This window comes from Polychytrium aggregatum (genome assembly GCF_025602895.1).
Source record: "Polychytrium aggregatum strain JEL109 chromosome Unknown BJ171scaffold_34, whole genome shotgun sequence".
Classification (NCBI taxonomy): Eukaryota; Fungi; Chytridiomycota; class Chytridiomycetes; order Polychytriales; genus Polychytrium; species Polychytrium aggregatum.
Window position 1 is genome coordinate 408,851 of NW_026516236.1, and position 20,935 is coordinate 429,785.

The 20,935-nt window shown below is 56.5% G+C and overlaps 3 protein-coding genes across 3 annotated transcripts; 1 reads left to right on the forward strand and 2 right to left on the reverse strand.

Annotated features, from left to right (window-relative positions):
- Nucleotides 1-635: 635 nt before the first annotated feature.
- On the forward strand, nt 636-15,822 carry BJ171DRAFT_444825 (dynein heavy chain and region D6 of dynein motor-domain-containing protein). The gene is made up of 19 exons (XM_053108151.1): nt 636-712; nt 850-1,117; nt 1,308-1,342; nt 1,425-1,558; nt 1,823-2,006; nt 2,182-2,230; nt 2,329-2,610; nt 2,790-3,435; nt 3,586-3,764; nt 4,038-4,960; nt 5,086-5,474; nt 5,582-5,962; nt 6,132-7,916; nt 8,031-13,066; nt 13,350-13,791; nt 13,916-13,979; nt 14,085-14,918; nt 15,011-15,419; nt 15,650-15,822. Exons 2-19 carry the CDS (start codon nt 1,032-1,034, stop codon nt 15,666-15,668), a joined length of 11,877 nt encoding a protein of 3,958 aa, XP_052964210.1. The 5' UTR covers nt 636-712; nt 850-1,031; the 3' UTR covers nt 15,669-15,822.
- A 98-nt stretch (nt 15,823-15,920) lies between these two features.
- Nucleotides 15,921-18,162, reverse strand: BJ171DRAFT_426860 (cytochrome oxidase assembly protein-domain-containing protein; the record flags this gene model as incomplete). The annotated part of the gene is made up of 6 exons (XM_053107785.1): nt 15,921-16,049; nt 16,240-16,353; nt 16,537-16,815; nt 17,045-17,239; nt 17,458-17,644; nt 17,738-18,162. 6 exons carry the CDS (start codon nt 18,160-18,162, stop codon nt 15,921-15,923), a joined length of 1,329 nt encoding a protein of 442 aa, XP_052964211.1.
- Nucleotides 18,163-18,935: 773 nt separating this feature from the next.
- BJ171DRAFT_191899 (concanavalin A-like lectin/glucanase domain-containing protein) lies at nt 18,936-20,915 on the reverse strand. Its single transcript, XM_053106182.1, has 5 exons — nt 20,570-20,915; nt 20,271-20,334; nt 19,847-20,153; nt 19,466-19,709; nt 18,936-19,298 (listed from the first exon to the last, which is right to left on the reverse strand). Exons 1-5 carry the CDS (start codon nt 20,834-20,836, stop codon nt 18,990-18,992), a joined length of 1,191 nt encoding a protein of 396 aa, XP_052964212.1. The 5' UTR covers nt 20,837-20,915; the 3' UTR covers nt 18,936-18,989.
- Between the last annotated feature and the right edge of the window lie 20 nt (nt 20,916-20,935).

The following is a 20,935-nucleotide window of genomic DNA, read 5'->3' on the forward strand; positions in this document are numbered from 1 at the left end:
CGGTCCATTTCGCTTTGGACGTTCTGCAACCCGACCCAATCAGCGTCGAGCGTGTGAATGACCGAGCGGATCATGTTCAGAGTGACATCGTATGTCCAATCAGCCTGGCAGCGAGGCTCTGGTCGCCCAAGCAGATGCTGCTCAGAGCCTAGCGACGGATTACATATTGCGAAACAGCGACTCAATGACCGGGGGGCGCTGCAGGGATATAGGGCATATTCAGAATGCGAGCCATTGTTGTTTCACCAGTGACGGCATTCACACCCATCCCGCTCTCTCACTGTTCCCTGCTCAAACTCCCCAAACTCGACCCAGCTCCATAGCCAGGCAGCCCGGCGCTTTGAACTGCCTCGTGAAAAAGCTCCGATTCCACTTGACCTGCAGTCCCGCTGGGTCCTGCTCCCCAGTCCAGATCCATCCAACTGCTGCTGATATCACTGGTCGGAGCTTGTCATATCGTATCCAGACCTGCACTTCAACCACTAGTGCCATTGCCGATATCATAGCTGTTGAACGCAGCTGCCAGCTAGATAACCAACTTGTGCTCAAGTCCGGTTCCCATCTCTGTGAACACTGCATTGGGCTTCCTCGATGGCAGCCATCTCGGACGGCGACCGGCACCCCCAAAAGCATGGGTTGGCCGAAGCCAGCCAGCTCAGCGATCGCCGCGAACAAAAGGTCGAGCTGCACCGAAAGACCGGCACGCTCAGAGGTCTGTATTGCTGCACTAATGCTGCCATGGTTCTGAAATCGGTCGACTCTGGGGTGCTACACTGGCCAGCGAGTTGTGTTTGTCGCAGTGTTGCTTACGACCAATGATGTGTTGGATTGCGACTTGTCCATGCTCAGAGCTCATTCGCGCCTCGAAGGAGGCTCGGGCTGGACAGCGCGAGTTTCCCGACTCCCTTCTCAGCAAAATCAAGGTCAAGCCCCCGCCCCAAAAGCGAAGCCAAACCACCACGACTCAGAAAGTCGAGTATGAGCAAAAACGACAGAAGATAGAGGGCGAGACGGCCAGAACCAAGGGCGGGATGGAGATCATCCACGAGGATCCCAACGCAGCCCGTCCGTCCTCTGCCCATCGGTCCTTCAAGGAAAAGCTCGTGGACTTTTTGATGTGGGCATTCGCTACTGCTGAACCGCTCTATGCCCGCATTTGTAGCGTTGCGTGTTCGTCTCAACGACACCAGCCCTGAGCCGCTGGTCCCGTCGACGCTTGCTTGGAAATATCGCCGTTGGCAGTGCGCCACGGCCCGATCGGAAAGCATTCTCATATCCCATTTCACCTTCCATGAACGCTCCCACAGCGACAAACAGAGCCACAGAGTCAAAGTCGAGTCTGGTAACACTTGTCTACGAGTGAAAGCAGCCGCCTTTCTATCGCATGACCACCTACGGCTGACGCTTTGTACTTCTGCTTGCAGCCGACGAAACAGCGGGTATGCTTCTGAAGAACATGGACCCCAACTATCTCCCCGATGGCAGGGTGGCTGACGCCGTCAGGGCCTCATCCAGCGATCGGCTTGAGGCTACTGACGATGAAGATGCGCACGTGATTGTAAGTTGCCGAGCGGATCGCCGGATCGCAGCACAGTTGCAGCATAGTCGCAGCATTGTTGTCGGCAATGTAATGCGGTTGTCAATATTAGATGCTGCAGGGGACAGTGTGGCATGTTGCGGCGAACTCGTAGTACCGGACACGGGGAGCTGCCTTGATTCCCGATAGTGGTTGTATGCTTGGCTGCGTTGATATGCTCATTTTGGCTCCTTCATATCATCTGGTATGTGATCGGCCCCATCCATCTGGTCGTTCCCATCACAGGCGTTCTTCAAGTACTTTGATGCAAACATCAAGTCGCACTACGTCAGCAATCTCAGCCCCCAGTGGATCGAAAACATACTGAACGCCATCCCCGACAACCTGCCGGACAAATACCCTGACGTCACCCGGAGTATTCTTGGCGAGATCCAACAAGAATACACCAACAGCGGCAAGCAGTCAGCAGGTATGTTGCATCCAACCGCACTCGCATCGAGCAGGATTCTGTGACAAGTAGAGTCTCGAAGCAGCCGATGTGTGAGCCCCACACCTCTATCTCTGTCGCCCATACTCGGACGCTTGTGCGTGTCGCCTTGAAAGCTGTTCTCACGAGAGTCGCTGTGCTGCTTCGCAAACTGCAGTGGATTATATCCTCAAGTCGCCGGTGAAGAAGTCGGACCAAAGCGAGAGGTACACTTTCGTGAGCAGTATCGCCGTGGCGCCTTCACAACCGCACCGACCACACCTTCTCTGATACCAGCCTGCGGGTGAATTGCTTCGTCATCTAGCGCCAAGACCGCAGGCAAGCCTGTGTATTTTCCCCAGGACAAGTGCCCGTTTCCAGCTGGATGGAAGACGCAATTCATGGACGCCTATCAAAAGATGGAAAGGAACCTGTTCATCACTCATCCGCTAATGATCAGGCTCCTCGAAACGTGGGGCATATACAACAGCTTGAGCTTTGTAGATGTGGATGAGATCAAGAGCAACCCGCATGCCTTCCGTGTCTCGGGATTTAAGTCGATGCTCCTTGTCCACTCTGAAAAGTGCCGAGACAAGATGCTCAACAAGTACGTCCCTTGGCTGAGCACTCACACGCCTGTGACTATCTATCCGCGTCGGAACCAAACTCCTGGTGCAGTGGGGTGTTTGAGGCTTTGATTTTGCGGATCGCTATCCACCGCGGTTGCCACGACGATGTGCCAACTCTTTCGACTGACATACCCACAATCTGACCCTTCCTTGGCAGCTGGTATATGACCGTTCTGAAGCACTTTGCAGACTGCTTTCTGCGCACCAAGAAGAAAGAAGCCGCTTCTCGCCCCCCAGACAACTTCTTTCGGTCAGCTTCCATTCTGATCTATAACCAGATTCTGTCGATCATCACAAACTCGCTCGGTCGCTATGTCAAGCTGTTTTCTGCGCGGCCAATCGAGATGCCCTCTGAAAATACCGATCTCGTGCCGATGCGGGAACATGCCCCGCGTTTTGTTGTGCGCTTGATTTTGAACGAGTCGAAAATCGAGTTCGAGCCGCCGCTTGAAGAGATCGGAACAACGATCGTTGACTGTCTCGAGTATGTCGTGCGGACCGTCGAGTCGGTTCCCAAGATAGAAACGATTCTCTACAGCTCGCAGGGCGAGCAGCTCCTCAACAACACACTCGAAGGCATCATGCGGTCCACGGACGACCAGAACGAGATGAAAATCATTCCCGAGAGCGCAATCGTCGATGCCGCGGAGAAGCACTTGCGGCAGTACTCGCAAGAGTGCTTCGATGTTGCCAACGAGTATGTCCGACGGTACGAAAAGTACCAGGCAATGTTTGCCAGTGATGTCGATGACGACATTGCCAAGTTCTTTTCAGAGGACCATTCCTTTGAAGATTACACCGAGGTAGGGTGGGACTTTGCAGCTGCCGCGCTTGGGCTTTGAACCCAAGCTGCCCGTTTCGCTCTGGCACTCTCTACTCAATCTGCACAAGTATCAGACTCAAGGAGGCCATCATTCAATACTAACCACATTCTTGACTCCTTTCCCACACAGGCGATTGGAAGATATCGCGAAAGGGCCTCCGAAATCATGAACAATCCACGCAGCGTGGACTTGCCCATGGTGGCGCTACGCTGCGATGAGTTGCACAAGGCTCTCGCAAGCAAGTCCATGGAGCTTTCGAACCAGTTCCTCAACAAAATCATTCAAACAAATGCCGAACATCAGCAAAGGTGTGCTTCTCGGCCTTAGTTCTTGCTATTGGGGGGGGGGTGTCTTTTTGCAATCGACTTCCAAGATGACCCGTGCTCTCCACCATTGGGAACTGGAGTTCCCATTTTGCCCTATCCAGCCTCCGCTGCGATCGGCGTTTCTATATGAGTGTATCGGACTAAAATGGCATATCGAAACGGAGTAGCATGGCTAGGTGTGTCGCAGCGACTGATCCATTTTATTAATCAACACATCGACTTGGCGACCGTGGAATGCTCTCGCTACAAACCCAGCATCTGTCGGCGATACGAGGTAATCCAAGAAAAGGCCCTGCGGATTCCAGAGAACTTCAAGGAAATGGCCGACCAGATGGCTTACATGGACGAAGTCCGCAATGTCGAGTTGCCCTCCCTCCTGACCGAGCTCGAGGAGGCCCGGAAGCGCCTCTCGTATATACTCAACTTCTCGGCCTTGACCGAGGAGCACATCAATCTCAACAACGTCACCTTCACTTGGCCCGTGCGAATCGTTCCCATCCTCGAGAGACACAACGAAATCATTGGCGAGGCTCGCGAAAAGTCCGAAGTCAGTCTGAAGGAGCGCCGCACAAAGTTTGAGCAGGAGCTGGATGAATTTGCTGCCCAGGTGGAAGATCTCAAGGACGTCGGAGACCTCGACGAAATGCCCTTCTACGTCAAGAAGGTCCAGACCCTGGCCAAGCAGCTCCAAACGGCCTCGGACACCATCGCCTCATTCAACCGCGAAGAGCAGCTCTTTGGCTGGAGCGTCACAGTCTATCCTCAGCGCAAACAAATCCTGGCCGCGCTCGAACCCTACCAGGCGCTCTATACAACAGCCGTGAACTTTCAAAAGTCCTATAAGCGGTGGATGGACGGAGGCCTGCTGGAGCTGGACGCAGAGGTGATCGAGCAGGAGGTTGACGCCCTCAAGCGAGAAATGTACCGCGTGGTCGGAACACTTGTTCAGGCAGCAGCTCCCCAGAACTTGGCAAAACAAGTGCGTGAAAAGATCGATGAGTTCATGGTCAACATCCCCGTGATTCGAGTTCTATGCAACCCTGGTATGCGCGACCGACACTGGAACAAGCTCTCTGCTGTCGCCGGGTTTGACATCAAGCCCGACAGCACAAGTTCTCTGAGGAAGATGCTCAAGAACAACCTCGAGCAGTTTCTTGATCCTTTCCAGGAAGTTAGCGGTGAGTCATGTGCCTCGGTCACTTAGCTCTTGCTCAGCCCATGGGTCCGCCGCCGGCTTAGGCTGCAGATACCAACGAGTTACGTAGTGCAGCACAGCGCGATTCTAACAGATCCCTCGTCCTAGATGCGGCATCAAAGGAGTACACGCTCGAGAAGAACTTGACCAAGATGGTGACTGAGTGGGACCCGCTCGAGCTCACTCTCCTCGCCTACCGCGAGACAGGAACCTTCATTCTCTCCTCTGTCGAGGAGGCACAGCAGCTGCTCGACGACCAGATTGTCAAGACACAGTCCATGCGCGGCAGCCCGTACATCAAGCCGTTTGAGCAGCAGATCAAAGAATGGGAGAAAAAGCTGCTCACGACACAGGAGATTCTGGATGAGTGGCTCAAGGTTCAGGCGACGTGGTTGTACCTCGAGCCCATCTTTAGCTCCGAGGACATCATGAACCAAATGCCAGAGGAAGGCCGAAAGTTCCGAATGGTGGACCAAAGCTGGAAGAAGATCATGGGGGTATGTCTAACGACTCATCCCGGAGCGGCGATGCTGCTAAACTCAAGCCAGCCGCATTTGCGTGTTCCAGCCTCAGGTACTGACCGTACTCTCTGCAACGCCCCCAGATTGTCAACGAAGACCGCCATGTCCTCAAGGTCACCGACATCCCCAATCTTCTTGACGACATGCAAAAGAACAACGTCCTGCTGGAAGAGATTCTGAAGGGCCTCAATTCGTATCTGGAGCTCAAGCGCTTGTACTTCCCGCGCTTCTTCTTCTTGTCAAACGACGAGATGCTGGAGATCCTGTCCGAGACCAAGGACCCCACACGTGTCCAGCCCCATCTCAAAAAGTGCTTCGAGGGCATTGCCACGCTTGACTTTGACGACAAACTGGACATCCTGGCCATCCAGTCGAGCGAAAAAGAGCGGCTCCCGCTGGCACAGCGAATCTCGACGGCCGAGGCAAAGGGATCGGTCGAAAAGTGGCTCTCGCAGGCAAGCCCAGTCCCGCTTCTCCCATTCTGTCGTCGCACGAGACTTCATTTGTTCGGCGATCAAAACCATCCATTCTAGTTCTAAGGTCCTTTGCGCGAATGGATCGGCAGTGGCCCCAACATGTTGTCTGGGCTCAGAGCGCTGAACGCTTTGTTTTGTCTCATATCGCAATACCCAGGTCGAGTCGCTCATGCTCAGAAGTGTCCATTCGGTCATGGAAGAGGCCTACATAGCCTATCCGCAGAAGCCCCGCGCTCAATGGGTACTGGACTGGCCGGGACAAGTTATTCTGTGCGTCAGCTCTATTTTCTGGACGTCTGATGCCGAGAAGGCCATCGAAGGTGGAAAGAAGGGCCTGGAGAACTTCCACGCCAAACTGAACTCGGACTTATCTGACGTCATCCGACTCGTTCGCGGGCAGTTGAGCAAGATGGCGCGCCTGACGCTTGGTGCACTGGTCGTCATCGATGTCCACGCCCGTGATGTTATCCAGCTGCTTGCTGCCGAGGGCATCAGTGACATCAGCGACTTCAGCTGGCTCGCGCAGCTGCGCTACTACTGGGAGGATGAAAATGTCATGGTCAAAATGATCAACGCCCAGCGGCTGTACGGATACGAGTATCTGGGCAACTCGCCCCGCCTCGTGATCACGCCCCTGACGGATCGCTGCTACCGCACTCTGTTTGGTGCCTTGCATCTCAACCTCGGAGGTGCCCCGGAGGGCCCTGCCGGCACAGGCAAGACCGAGACAACCAAGGATCTCGCCAAGGCCCTGGCCAAACAGTGCGTCGTCTTCAACTGCTCAGATGGCTTGGACTACCTTGCCATGGGCAAGTTCTTCAAGGGACTTGCCTCTGCTGGGGCCTGGGCCTGCTTCGACGAGTTCAACCGCATCGATCTCGAGGTGCTTTCGGTCGTCGCACAGCAAGTGTTGACGATCCAGCGCGCTATAGCCATGAAGGCGCGCGACTTTATGTTCGAAGGCACCAAGCTGGTGCTCAATCCAACGTGCGCCGTGTTCATCACCATGAATCCAGGCTATGCTGGCCGATCCGAGCTGCCGGACAACCTCAAGGCCCTGTTCCGTACCGTCGCCATGATGGTGCCCGACTACACCCTCATAGGCGAGATAACCCTGTACTCGTTTGGCTTTATCGAGGCGCGCAACTTGGCCCGCAAGATCACCGCCACCTATCGACTTTGTTCCGAGCAGCTGTCGTCGCAGGACCACTACGACTACGGCATGCGGGCGGTGAAGAGTGTCCTCACCGCTGCCGGCAACCTCAAGCTCAAATATTCAGAGGAGGACGAGAACATCCTGGTGCTGCGGTCCATTATCGACGTCAATCTCCCAAAGTTCCTGTCGCAGGACATTGCCCTGTTTAAAGGCATTGCTACGGACCTGTTTCCGGGCGTACAGCTGCCAAAGCCTGACTACGAGCTGCTCGAAGGTGCAATCCAGAAGGCTTGCGCCTCGATGCATCTGCAAATGGTGCCCCCGTTCCTCGAGAAGATCATACAACTCTACGAGATGATGCTGGTCCGCCACGGCTTCATGCTTGTTGGCGAGCCATTTGCTGGCAAGACGTCGGCATACCGGGTGCTCGGGGATGCCTTGGGCGATTTGGCAGTGACCCAGGGCGGCGAAGAGTGGCAGAAGGTGCAGTTCAAGGTCATCAACCCCAAATCGATCACCATGGGCCAGTTGTACGGCCAGTTTGATCCGGTTTCGCACGAATGGACGGACGGCGTTTTGGCGACGTCGTTTCGAAGCTTCGCCAGCTCTACGAGCCCGGATCGCAAGTGGGTCGTTTTTGACGGGCCTGTGGACGCCATCTGGGTCGAGAACATGAACACTGTCCTGGACGATAACAAGAAGCTTTGTCTCATGAGCGGCGAAATCATCCAGCTATCCAACACAATGAGCTTGGTGTTCGAGGTCATGGACCTGGCTGTGGCTTCGGTACGTGGCTGCTCGGAGCTCACTCCACCGCTGGGATTCGGCCATTGCAGCGGCCACTCGCGGTTCTGGACTCATGCTGTATTGGGTCGTGGCTAACTGGATATTTGCTTGCAGCCTGCAACAGTGAGTCGCTGCGGAATGGTCTACATGGAGCCTGAGCGACTCGGGTGGCGGCCGCTCCTCAGTTCGTGGCTCGAGCGCATGGAAACTCTGCGCCCAGAGTATGCCAAGTACATCAGCCAGCTCTTTGAGATCTTTGTGCCTCCGTCAATCCAGTGCGTTCGCAAGGACTGTCGTGAGCTCTCCCCAACATCCGATATCGGTCTTGTCAACTCGCTCATTCGGCTGCTCGACAGCCAGATCGCCGAGTTCCAGGAGGCCAAGGTGACAAAAAACGACAGTCTGCTTAAACAACGACTCGAGTGCTTCTTTTTGTTTTCGCTTGTCTGGTCGGTTGGCGGCAGCGTTGATACCCCAAGCCAGCTCAAGTTCGACCACATGCTTCGTAGCCTGCTCTCGCGCCTGAGCACTCCGCTCACTCTGCCTATTCCCGATGAGGGAACCGTTTACGACTATGTCTTCGAGACGAACGAGGATGCCGATCGATGGACGCTCTGGCTCAGCACCATTCAGCCAACCCCCATTCCAGCCGAGGCAGAGTTCAACGACATTGTCATCCCGACAAAGGACACGGCACGCTACAACTATCTCATGGACCTCTTGATCACCCACAACAAGGCCTTCCTGATTGTCGGGCCAACCGGCACGGGCAAGTCCAAGTACATCGGAAGCAAGCTCCTCACGGGGGTCTCCAAGGAACGATACATCCCGCTCTTCATCAACTTTTCAGCGCGCACGAGCGCCAACCAAACCCAGGACATTGTCATGTCCAAACTCGACAAGCGGCGCAAGGGTGTCTTTGGTGCCCCTGTCGGGCGCCGGTTCCTGATCTTCATCGACGATCTGAACATGCCAGCCAAAGAGCAGTACGGTGCCCAGCCCCCGATTGAACTGTTTCGCCAGTGGTTTGATCATGGCAACTGGTACGACAAGAAGGACACCTCTCGGCTGGAACTCATCGACATTCAAATCATGAGTGCAATGGGTCCGCCAGGCGGTGGCCGCAATGCGGTAACACCGCGGTTTCTGCGGCACTTCAACCAAATCGTCATCAACTCCTTTGACGACATAACCATGTCGCGCATCTTCAACTCAATCTTGGACTGGCACTTCAATCGCTTCGAGTTTACCGAGGAAGTGATCTCGCTGGGCACCAAGATCGTCGATGCCACGACCAACATCTACAAGTGGGCCGTGGAAAACCTGCTGCCAACGCCCGCAAAGACCCACTATACGTTCAACCTGCGGGACTTTTCAAAGGTCATCCAAGGCCTAGTTCTGTCCAAGCCGGCGTTCTTCCCCGACAGCGCCAACATCATCCGGCTCTGGGTGCATGAGGTCTACCGGGTGTACTACGACCGCCTGGTCACCGACGACGATCGATACAGCATCTTCTCGCACATCCTGGATGTTGTGAAGCAGTGCTTTGATTGCGAGCCAGACGAGATCTTTGCCCGGATCGCCACAGGAGAGGATAATGTTCTCATGGAGGAGGACATGAGATCGCTGATTTTTGGGGACATTCTGAGCAAGGGCAAGCCTGGAGCAGAGGCCGATTACATCGAGCTCAAGAGCTACGACCAGATCACAGAGATTGTGCAGACCTTTATGAACGAGTACAACCAAGTCAAAAAAGCCAAGCTCAACTTGGTGCTCTTCCGATTTGCTGTCGAGCACGTTGCCAAGATTTGCCGTATTCTGAAGCTGCCTGGCGGCAACGCCCTCTTGGTCGGCGTCGGAGGAAGTGGACGCCAGAGCCTCGCTCGGCTCGCCTCGTTTATATCGCAGTACGAGCTCTTCCAAATCGAGATCTCAAAGCAGTACGGCAGAAACGAATGGAGAGAGGATCTCAAACGCATCCTGCTCCTCGCCGGGGCCGACAATCGAAAGACCGTGTTCTTGTTTCCGGACACCCAGATCAAGGAAGAGTCATTCATCGAGGATGTCAGCAACCTACTCAACGCCAGCGACGTGCCCAATCTGTTTGCAGCCGACGAACGACAGACAATCATCGAGCGCTGTGTCGAGAACGCCAACGAGGAAGGAAAGGCCGGCGATGGATCCCCTGCAGCGCTCTACAACTACTTTGTCTCGCGCGTCCGAAACAACCTGCATATCATTTTGTGCATGAGTCCCATCGGCGACGCCTTCCGATCGCGACTGCGGCAGTTCTCGTCGATTGTCAATTGCTGCACCATCGATTGGTTCCAGGCTTGGCCAGACGACGCTCTCCAGGCCGTTGCCAAGCAGTTTCTGCATGACATTGACACGGACGAGTCCATCAACGAAGCCATCGTGTCCATGTGCCGCCTGTTCCACCAATCGGTGATATTCCTCTCGGAAAAGTTCCGGCTGAGCCTCTCCCGCCACAACTATGTCACGCCAACGAGCTACCTTGAGCTGCTCCATGCCTACAAGACGCTGCTGGCTGCCAAGCGCAGCGAGGTGTCGGCAATCAAGTCGCGCTATGCAAACGGCCTGAACAAGCTGCAGTTTGCGGCCGAGCAAGTCATGCGCATGCAGCGCGACCTCGGTGATCTCCAGCCCCAGCTCAAGCGCACCTCCGAGGAAACCACCGAGATGCTTCTCAAGATCCAGAAGGAATCTGTTGAAGTGGAAGCGACCAAGAGCACTGTCGCTGCGGACGAGGCTGTGGCCTCTGCCAAGGCAGAGGAGGCCCAGGCAATCAAAAACGAGTGCGAAAACGAGCTCGCCCAAGCGCTCCCACTCCTGAACGCCGCCTTGGCAGCCCTCGATACCCTCAAGAAGAGCGACATTGATCTGGTCAAGGCGATGAAGAACCCGCCGGACGGCGTCAAACTTGTCATGGAGGCTGTCTGTGTCATGAAGGACATGAAGCCGGAGAAGGTTCCAGATCCATCCGGCTCCGGAAGGATGGTCTTTGACTACTGGAAGACCTCCCTCAAGATGCTGGGAGACCCAAAGTTCCTGGAAACCCTCAAGATGTTTGACAAGGATGATATCCCGGCGCACGTCATCAAGAAGATTCGGCAGACCTACATCCCGAATCCCGAATTCAAGCCCGACAAGGTCCGGAACGCCTCATCGGCTGCCGAGGGCCTGTGTACCTGGATCGTTGCGATGGAATCGTATGACCGCGTGGCCAAGGTGGTGGCCCCGAAGCAAATCGCCCTTGCCCGCGCCGAAGCGGAACTGGCCGAGACCATGGCAGGTCTGGCTGAGAAACGGGCAACGCTCAAATCCGTGGTTGATCGCCTGCAGGCCCTCGACGACAACCTCACGGCGCTCTCTCGAAAAAAGGACAGGCTCGAGAAGGAGGTCAAGAGCTGCGAGGAGCAGCTCGACCGTGCGCAGAAGCTTCTGGGTGGACTCGGCGGCGAGAAGCAGCGCTGGACGGAAGTCGTCCACCAGCTCGACGGAACCCTCTATCATCTGACCGGAGATGTGCTGATCTCGGCCGGTGTGATCGCCTATCTTGGCGCATTCACCAAAATGTATCGACTCGAGTGCATAAACGAGTGGCTGAAAAACTGTCGCGAGTACCGCATCCCATGCTCCGACACATTCTCCCTCGACAAGACCCTGGGCGACCCGATCAAGATCCGCGCCTGGAATATTGCTGGACTGCCGACCGACCAGTTCTCGATCGACAACGGAATCATTGTCCAGAACGCGCGCCGATGGCCGTTGATGATCGACCCGCAGGGCCAAGCCAACAAGTGGGTCAAGAACATGGAGAAGGACAACAACGTCATCATCATCAAGCTCACAGACAACGACTACATCCGCAATCTTGAAAACGCCATCCAGTTTGGCGTGCCAGTGCTGCTCGAGAACGTGAAGGAGGAACTCGATCCAATCCTCGACACCATCCTGCAGAAGCAGACCTTCAAGTCGGGCGGCACAACCTGCATCCGTCTCGGCGACGCCGTGGTTGAGTACTCGCCCAACTTTCGACTGTACATCACCACCAAACTCCGGAATCCGCACTATCTGCCCGAGCTTGCTGTCAAGGTCTCACTACTAAACTTTATGATCACGCCAGAGGGTCTGGAAGATCAGCTTCTCGGCATCGTCGTCCAGAAGGAGCGACCTGAGCTGGAAGACGAGAAAACACAGCTGATTCTGCAGTCGGCCGAAAACAAGCGCAAGCTCAAGGAAATCGAGGACCAGATCCTGCAGATTCTCTCGTCGGCCGAGGGCAACATCCTGGAGAACGAAACCGCGATCGAGGTTCTGTCGTCGTCGCGGGTTATTTCCGTTGAGCTGTTCGAGAAGCAAAAGATCGCCGAGGAAACCGAGCACAAGATCGACGAAACTCGCGAGTCGTATCGGCCGATTGCACGACACTCGTCCATCCTCTTTTTTTGCATCGCCGACGTTGGGAACATTGACCCGATGTACCAGTATTCGCTGGTGTGGTTCATTGATCTGTTTGCAAACGCCATCGTGACATCGGCAAAGTCCAGCATCCTCAAGCGACGGCTGAAGAACCTGGAAACCCACTTCACGTACTCGCTGTACTGCAACGTCTGTCGATCGCTCTTCGAGAAGGACAAGTTGCTGTTCTCGCTGATGCTGTGCTACAACATTCTCAAGAGCCGCGATGAAATCGACGAGAGCGAGTTCCAGTTTTTCTTGACCGGTGGAATCGGTCTTGCCGCCCCAAGCTCGGCCAATCCAGCTCCCGGGTGGCTCTCGGACAAATCGTGGTCGGAGATCTGCCGACTCTCTGATCTACCCGCATTCAAAGCAATGAAGGACGAATTTGTGCCAATCGAGTGGAAGATTTATGCCGAAAGCAACGAGCCACACATGCTGACGCCGCCGGGCAAGTGGTCCGCGCTCAACGACTTCCAGAGGCTGATACTGACTCGCATTATGCGGCCCGAGAGAGTCGTCCCTGGCATCCAAGAGTACATCAAGATCAAGATGGGTCACAAGTTTATCGAGCCGCCCAACTTCAATCTGGCCGAGAGCTTTGATGACTCGAGCAACAGAACGCCGCTGATCTTTATTCTGTCACCAGGAGTGGATCCTATGGCGCAGTAAGTGCGGATGTCCTGGCGGTATTATCGTCATGGAGAGGCGCGGAGCTTCAGCACCGGCGAAGCCGAGCGCAGGCTGAGGCGAGTTGCGAGGATGGCACGGCGGCGACAGCATATGCGAGGAGTATATATGAGAAGCACTGTGATCCAAGCTGCTGGACTGGTGGATCGACGAGTGAGGCGGTGAATGCTGTGGACTGCGGCACGATGTGTCCACACGGTGCTGGGTATGCCACGCCGTGCCTGGCGATGGGGTGCTGATGCTTCTGTTCTCGAAACAAAGGCTCCTGAAGTTTGCCGATGACAAAGGCTTCTCGGGCGCAAAGTGCCAGTCCATTTCACTCGGCCAAGGCCAGGGTCCAATCGCCGCTGCGATGATCAAGGACGCTCAGAAGCTCGGCACATGGGTTGTGCTCCAGAACTGCCATTTGGCGGTCAGCTGGATGGGTGTCTTGGAGAAGATTGTTGACGACATGACTTCGGGTGCTGTCCACAAGGAGTTCCGACTGTGGCTTACCAGCTACCCGAGCCCAAAGTTCCCGTCCTCCATCCTGCAGGCCGGTGTCAAAATGACAAACGAGCCGCCAAAGGGGCTGCGAGCCAATCTGATCAAGAGCTATCTGTCCGACCCCATTTCCAACGAAAAGTTCTTCTACGGGTGCTCGAAGCCTGCCGAGTGGGAGAAGCTGCTGTTTGGGCTGTGTACCTTTCATGCCATTGTGCAGGTACGACAGCACGGCTGCTACATCGTGCGCTCGACTGCAATCAGTGCCCTTGCAATCGAGAGTCACCGAAATTGCATGGCGTGTTGCTGATTCCACTTCGCTTCCGTGTATGTATCGGATTCAGGAACGGCGCAACTTTGGCCCACTTGGATGGAATATTCCGTACGAGTTCAACGAGTCTGACCTGAGTAAGTGCAGCATGCATAGCGCCGTGGACACATGAATGTCCCGGCCTTCGACTGACGCACCCAATCGCGCTATTTCGTCGCCGTATACAAACTGCCTCGCAACAGGAATTAGCATCCGACAATTGCAAATGTTCTTGGACGACTATGCCGAGATCCCATTCAAGGCCCTGACCTACCTGACGGGCGAGTGCAACTACGGCGGGCGAGTGACCGACGACTGGGACCGCAGGACGCTGATGAGCATCTTGACGACGTTCTACAACCCGGCGGTGATCGAGGAGGCTCAGTACAAGTTCTCGCCCTCGGGTATATACTATGTGCCGCCGCGGGGCAAGTACGAGAGCTATCTCGATTATATGAAGGCACTGCCGCTGAACCCGAGTCCAGAAATCTTTGGCATCCACGACAACGGCGACATTGCGCGGCAGCTCGCGGAAACAAAAGGGCTGTTTGACTCGATCCTGAAGACCATGGAGGGCAGCTCGGGCTCGTCAGGGGCCGGAGGCAAGTCCAACGACGAGATCTTGATCGAGGTCGCAACCGACATTCTGTCCCGTGTGCCCGCCACGTTCATGATCGAGGCCGCCATCCAGAAGTACCCCGTGAACTACAACGAGAGCATGAATACGGTCCTGATCCAGGAGATGATTCGGTTCAACCGTCTGATCCAAGTGGTACTCGTGAGCCTCGTCAACGTCCAGAAGGCGATTCGCGGCTTCATTGTGCTCTCGGCCGAGCTGGAAGAAGTGTGCAAGAGCATCTTGGTGGGTCGAGTGCCGGCCATGTGGGCAGCCAGGTCATATCCGTCGCTCAAGCCGCTTGCAGCCTACGTCAACGACCTGGTTGCCCGAATCAGGTTCTTCCAGGAGTGGTACGAGCAGGGTTGCCCGAAGGCTTTTTGGATGGCTGGGTTCTTCTTTACGCAGTCGTTTATCACAGGTGAGTCTCGCCGACACTGATTTCACCCAGAGATTGCCACCGTGTCCGCACAGATTCCGCTGGTGCTGACGCAGCCGCCCTTTCTCCACCAGCAACGCTGCAAAACTATGCCCGCAAAAACACCATCCCGATCGACGAGCTTGGACTCGAGTTTGAGGTCCTGAAGACTCCCAGTGATCAGGCGCAGCAGCTGCTCCCACCGACCAGCGGCGTGCATGTCTTCGGCATCTTCCTCGAGGGCGGCCGGTGGGACCGCAACACGGGATACCTGGGCGAGTCTCTGCCCAAGGTGCTCTTCGACACCCTGCCTGTGATCTGGTTCAAGCCTGTTCGCCAGGCCGACATCAAGAAGGACAACCTGTACGTCTGTCCGATCTACAAAACCAGCGCGCGGAGAGGCGTGCTGTCGACCACGGGTCACTCGACCAACTTTGTCATTCCGATCCGGCTGCCATCGGACAAGCCAGAGAAGCACTGGATCATGCGCGGCGTCGCAGCACTGTGAGTATTGCCCAGCTATACAATGCGACGTATTCATGCGGGAGGGGCAGAGACAGAGGGGATAAACCCGACAGAGACGCCGCAGCGGTCGAGAGTATGCGGCGATCGAGAGTATGCGGCGATCGAGAGTATGCGGCGATCGACAGTATGCAGCGATCGACAGTACGCAGCAGTGTCTCTGCTTGGCGTTTTCCATCGCACTGACAGCCGTTCCATCCTTTGCTCTCCAGGCTGCAACTGGATGATTAACTTCCCCCAAGGCAACCCGGACCGTTTTTGTCGACACGGGTGTAGGCTGGATGACTGAGTTGAGGGAATATACCCGATTGAAGGGAAACCAGAGCGACCACCGATCACGTCAGCAATATAGGCGTCTCGCTTTGCTTTGTAAGAGCTGTGAAAGCATATATTGGCGGCGTGCTACGTCGCAAGGAGAGGTGCGTGGAGGCAAAGCATGTGAGTTGGAGGGGGGGGGCTGGGCTGCCCTCGATGCGTGCCACTCTACTTGATGTACTTGAGGGTGTGCATCAGCCACAGCACAACAGTGAGCAGGGTGAGCGATCCGCTCTGGTGAGCAGCAGCGATAGGAACGGGAACAAAGTAGATCAGGGTGGCAATGCCCAGGGAGACCTGCAGAGCCGGCGATACATCCGGGAGGAACAGTCAGTATTGCTGTCACCGAAGTGCTGTCGACGATTGGCATGAGCGGGTAACAACAACGCCAATACAAGACCGGCGCTGCCGAAGAATCGCCATCGCCATCGCCAGTCACTGGCAGCAGCAACCGCTCCGGAAACATCGGCGCTAAGATGGGACAGACCTGGGCAACGGCGACACCGAGTAGCGTATTCACGGCAAGGCGAGCGCCGCGTGGGAGAGGCAGTCGGCGCGACATGAACCAAAGCGAACTAATGCCGGCAAAGGTGACATAGGCCTATACATCCGCCGATGGGTGCCGGGCAGGACCACATCAAACCGTCGGGAGTGAAGCGAGTCGCATTGGAATCAGGCATCTCGTTCAGAGTCCCGAAGCAGCAAGTGTGGGGACCATGCATGCGAAAGGTGCATCGACAACAGCAGCAGGGGAACCATTCTGCTGTGAAAGCAGCCCACGTACCAAAATACGGTGGTCGAACTGCACAGTGGCGGGGTTCTCCAAAAAGTTGCGCCAGAAAGCCTTGGGGTTGGGGTTGGTCGGCGAGGCCGTTGAGTGGGCCCAGATGTCCGAGGGCACAAAGCCGCCGCCCATGGTAGGCCATTCGTTGTAGATCAGGCCGGCGTCCAGACCGGCGACAAAAGCGCCGGACATGGCAGTCAGGAAGACCAGGCCGGCAACAATGTGGGTGTTGCGCCTAAAACTGTTGAGCTGAGGGTTGTTGACGATGGCCTTGAGAGACTGAAGCCGGGAGAGTGCAGTGAGGATGCCGCGACGTGAAGACAAAGGCAGAGCCAATCGGAAGGAGGTCGCATGGTGAATCAGTCACCATGGCAAAAACCGACAATGAATGAGGGATCGATCAAGATCAGGGTGCGCCGGTGCCCCATGTGTATGCACGCAGCACTGGCGGCAGATTGAGGACAGGCCATAGGCACGTCTTTGCCCATCCGCTTCGATCGCGGCCAACGAAACCCACCTCGAGGGACTTGAGTCGGTTGTCGCGCAAGATTTGGAAACCATTGCTGAGCATGAACAGGTAGATGACAAAGGCACTGCCGAGATGAGCGGCGAGCCAGTACTGCGAGACACGAGGGACGGCGCCAGGGGTTTCCATGAGCTCGTGGTCCAGACCGCTCTTGACCATGTACCAGCCGAGAACACCCTGTGGGAGAGGCAGTGTTCGAAAGCAGAGGCAGACGTTAGTTGGAATGGAAAGTATCAGTTTGGAACGGCACTGTCTCTGCTCCACAGCGAGCAATCACGCCAAGTGTACTGGCCAACTAGTGCAATCCAACGTCGTGCGGGCGATGCAAGACGGTGTCGAAAGACCGGCGTCCAAAGTGCAGCATCAGTGTCATGAGGAGGCAGAGCAGCATTCACCTGGCATCCGATAAGCGTAGCGCAGACCAACGAGCGAATCTTCATCGAGCGAGACATCCAACCCTTGTAGGCAAAGAAGGCACCGGGGATGATGAAGCTGAGGCCGATGAAGCGGCCTAGCATGCGATGGGCCCACTCAAAGTAGAAGATGCTCTTGAACTCATTGAGGGTCATGTGGTGGTTGAGACTGGGTGGTGGTAAGATTAGAATCGAGACACCGTCAGCCGGGGGAAAAGACAGCACCGAATGTGGAGGAAGGCAAGAGACATTGGCTCCTTACAGCTTGTACTCGGGAAACTGCTTGTACTTTTCAAACTCTTCTTCCCACTCCTGCTGGCTTGTGGGAGGCTTCATGCCCTTGATCAGGTTCCATTCGACGATCGAGAGGCCAGACTCGGTGAGGCGGGTGACGCCTCCGAGGGCAACGATGGCAAAGACCAGCGATCCCGAAAACAGATACCACCAGCCGACAATCGGCTTGGCAGAGGGCTCGCGCTCGTTTCCAGACGACGATGTTGACGAGGCTCCGGCGACAGTGTCGTTGGCGGCGGAACTACTGGCGAGGCGGCGGGCCGCGAGCAAGGACGAGATCACTGATGTGCGCTGCTTGGATGATGCTGGTGAGAGCGCCAGCAGACGCTGCTGGATACCAGCGGAGCAGCCGAGGCGAGCCGATCGGGCCCCGAGAGTCGAGAAGGTCGCCATCGGCACGGCCGAGAGCGCCTTGGGCTGGAGGAGGAGGCGAAGGGACTTTGCAGGCGAGGCCAGCGACTTGGAGGCCGATGCCCTGATGGCCGAGCAGAGCGAGAGCGGCAGCATCATGATACGACGACAGCCAGTGACCCGGGAGGGAGCTGAATGCTGCGAGGAAGGAGGGAGGGAGGGAAGGAAGCCGCCGCGATCTGGACAGCGACAGCGACAGGCGCCAGCAGACGGAGAAGAACAGGATGCAGGACAGCAACGGCCAAAGGATGCTCAAAAGAGGAGTGCAGATCGGCGCGTCCGTCATTCTGAGTCGCCGGCTGCAACCAGACGATCGATCCTGCCGCGTGAGTCACGACGGGCAGGGCGGGGTGACTGCGGGAGCCGCAGGCAGCGGCAGAGAGTATCTCCGTCGTCGGGCCTGAGCGAGCAGAGCATGTATTGCCGAACGGTGACTTGACTCTGGAGACAATCAAAGAGGCCACCCGAGGGGTGCCGTCGACGAAGCGAGGGGGGGGGGGAATGGCATGGGTGAGGGGGAAAGGGAGTGCGAGAGGCAGGTTGTGCAGCAGCACGGATTCAGACAAGTCCGTGCTGCTTGCTCACACCGATCCCGCACGCCTTCGCAACGAGACAAAACAAACGAGCTTGAATATACGCAGAGAAGAGCGAGGGATGACACCGAGGATGGCGGTGGGAGCAAAGTGCGGAGAAACTGGTGAGGCGGGCGGGAGCAAGTGCAAAGGAACCGTGCGGAATCAACTACTGGCCGCCCTGCTGCTGGCCAATCGAGCATTGCCCTCCTCCACGCTGAACGGTGAAAATGCAATCTAGATGTTCAAAAAATGCAGCGACGCCAAAACAAGGGCAGAGTAGAGCACCACGGAGGATCCCAGACGGATGGCGCCAGAGTAGGCCGGGCGGTTGAGGTTGGCAGGGTTGGAGAAGGTCGCGTTGGTGCCGCCGCTGCCGGAGGGGAGGTTGGATGTGTTGGTGCTGGGGTGGTCGACAAAGGGGTTGCTCTGGCCGTTGACGGTGCCATCGGGGTTCATGGGAGGGTCGACCACGCCGTAGCCGGCGCGATTGTCAAGTGTGTTGGCGGGCCATCGGGGCACCGGGTTGTCTTTATCATCGTAGCACTGTTGGAATCGGGCCAAGCGGTGGAACATCAATACGCCAGTCCATGATACTTCAACCGACTTGACTTGATCGCAAGGATATGACCATGGCGCCGTCATCCCCCTCGCTTCCATGTCCAGCGACGGTAGCAGGCTCAAGAATCGCTCTCGCTTGCCCGCCAACGAACCTGGATATCAACATATTCGACAATCGCCGATCGGCCCGTCGTCGGGTTCGTGCCTGACCAGTCGGTTGCGCCTCCAGCCCAGCTCTGCAGAGCGGGCGTGTCGCCAGCATCCCAGAGCGAAATCTGCACCAGTCCGGGCTCGACCGGATACCAGTACGGAATCAATCCACTCTTGACCTGCGGCGAATTGGCACCATCGACGGCCTTGCTGAACGACTTGCGCAGGAGACCATCAACGTAGTAGCTTGATGGAAGGCCAGAAGCAACGATGGAAAATCGTTAGTCGATGCATACGCCGTGGACGGACACTGCGGGTGTCGATCACCTGCAGCGGTCGCTCGGTGGCAGGCCACACATCATTGCTGCTGCTCCTGCTCTTACTTGATGACATCATGCTTCCAGTCGATCACATAAATGTGCCAGTCCGAAAGGCTGCCAATGTCCTGAGCAGAGTAGTGATCGCCTTTCTCGGGATCGAGCTTGGTCAGGTTCCACGGAGGGTCGTTCTCGTTGATGTGGTAGAAAACGTTGGTCTGGGCTTGGCCGTTGACCATCTCCCAATCGATTTCGTCACCAATATCGGCCATGGTGATGAAGGAGGTCACGAAGCCGACCTGGCTGACACTTTGGATGCGGGCCTCGATGCGGCCATAGGGCATGTAGCGGGTAGTTGACATGACCGTGCTCGCTATGGGGAGAGGAGTTTCAATCATCATTAGTGGGAGGAAAGGATGAGTCGCAACGGCCAATCAACCAAACAGAGTCAGCTCGAGAGCGGCCAGGCATGATCGAGCGCGTCACTCACATCCATAAGGGTTGAGGGTGTCTGGAGGCAGGGCCGAGAGCATAACACCGCCATTGGCACCGAACTGGGAGGGTGGGTGTCGGACGCAACGATTCGTCGATGCGGAGAGCGAAGCAGGACCGCCAAGAGAGGGCAGTAGCGTTAGTACCGGAAATCAGAAATGGGGCCAAACTGCAAGCAAGCGAGGAAGCCAAGCGGACCGAGTGGCACGGGGGTGGGATTGTAAAGCGGCAAGTCGCCAGGGCCAAGGGCAGCGGAAGTACCAAGCCCAAACCAAGCCCAAACCGAGGGAAGCGTACCGTGGCCAGACTCTTCGAGTAATCGATGGTCCAGTCGTAGATGGTGTAGTCGATCAACGGAGGAGCGCCTCGGCGCTGCGGGTTGGTGGTGGCCGGAGCAGCGATTCTCGTTCTGTCGGTGAAGTTATGGCGCATGCTGACGCAGTTGCCAACGACACTGGGGAGGCCGGTTGGCACGGGGCCCGACAGGGACTGCAGGGACACCTGCTGGGCCTGCGTAAGGAGTGGTGCAGCGCAGAGGGCTGCGGCCAGCAACAGCGACTTCATGGATGTGCAGGGTGCAAAAGTGCGGAAGGGCGGGTGGGTTGGAGCCGGCAAAGGGCTGGGCCGCTCTGGCAAACAGGAGCCAAGAGACAGGGGAGACGA

Bases quoted from the DNA above. Each gene is read 5' to 3' on its own strand.
- BJ171DRAFT_191899 (XM_053106182.1), bottom strand. From the start codon at position 20,836: ATGAAGTCGCTGTTGCTGGCCGCAGCCCTCTGCGCTGCACCACTCCTT. The intron at 20,154-20,270 runs GTGAGTGACGCG...CTCTCCCCATAG, and splicing joins CACCCTCAACCCTTATGGAT to CGAGCACGGTCATGTCAACT. The intron at 19,299-19,465 runs GTTCGTTGGCGG...CGATTCCAACAG, and splicing joins TCGAATATGTTGATATCCAG to TGCTACGATGATAAAGACAA.
- BJ171DRAFT_444825 (XM_053108151.1), top strand. From the start codon at position 1,032: ATGGAGATCATCCACGAGGATCCCAACGCAGCCCGTCCGTCCTCTGCC. The intron at 5,963-6,131 runs GTCCCGCTTCTC...CGCAATACCCAG, and splicing joins GGCTCTCGCAGGCAAGCCCA to GTCGAGTCGCTCATGCTCAG. The intron at 7,917-8,030 runs GTACGTGGCTGC...ATTTGCTTGCAG, and splicing joins TGGACCTGGCTGTGGCTTCG to CCTGCAACAGTGAGTCGCTG.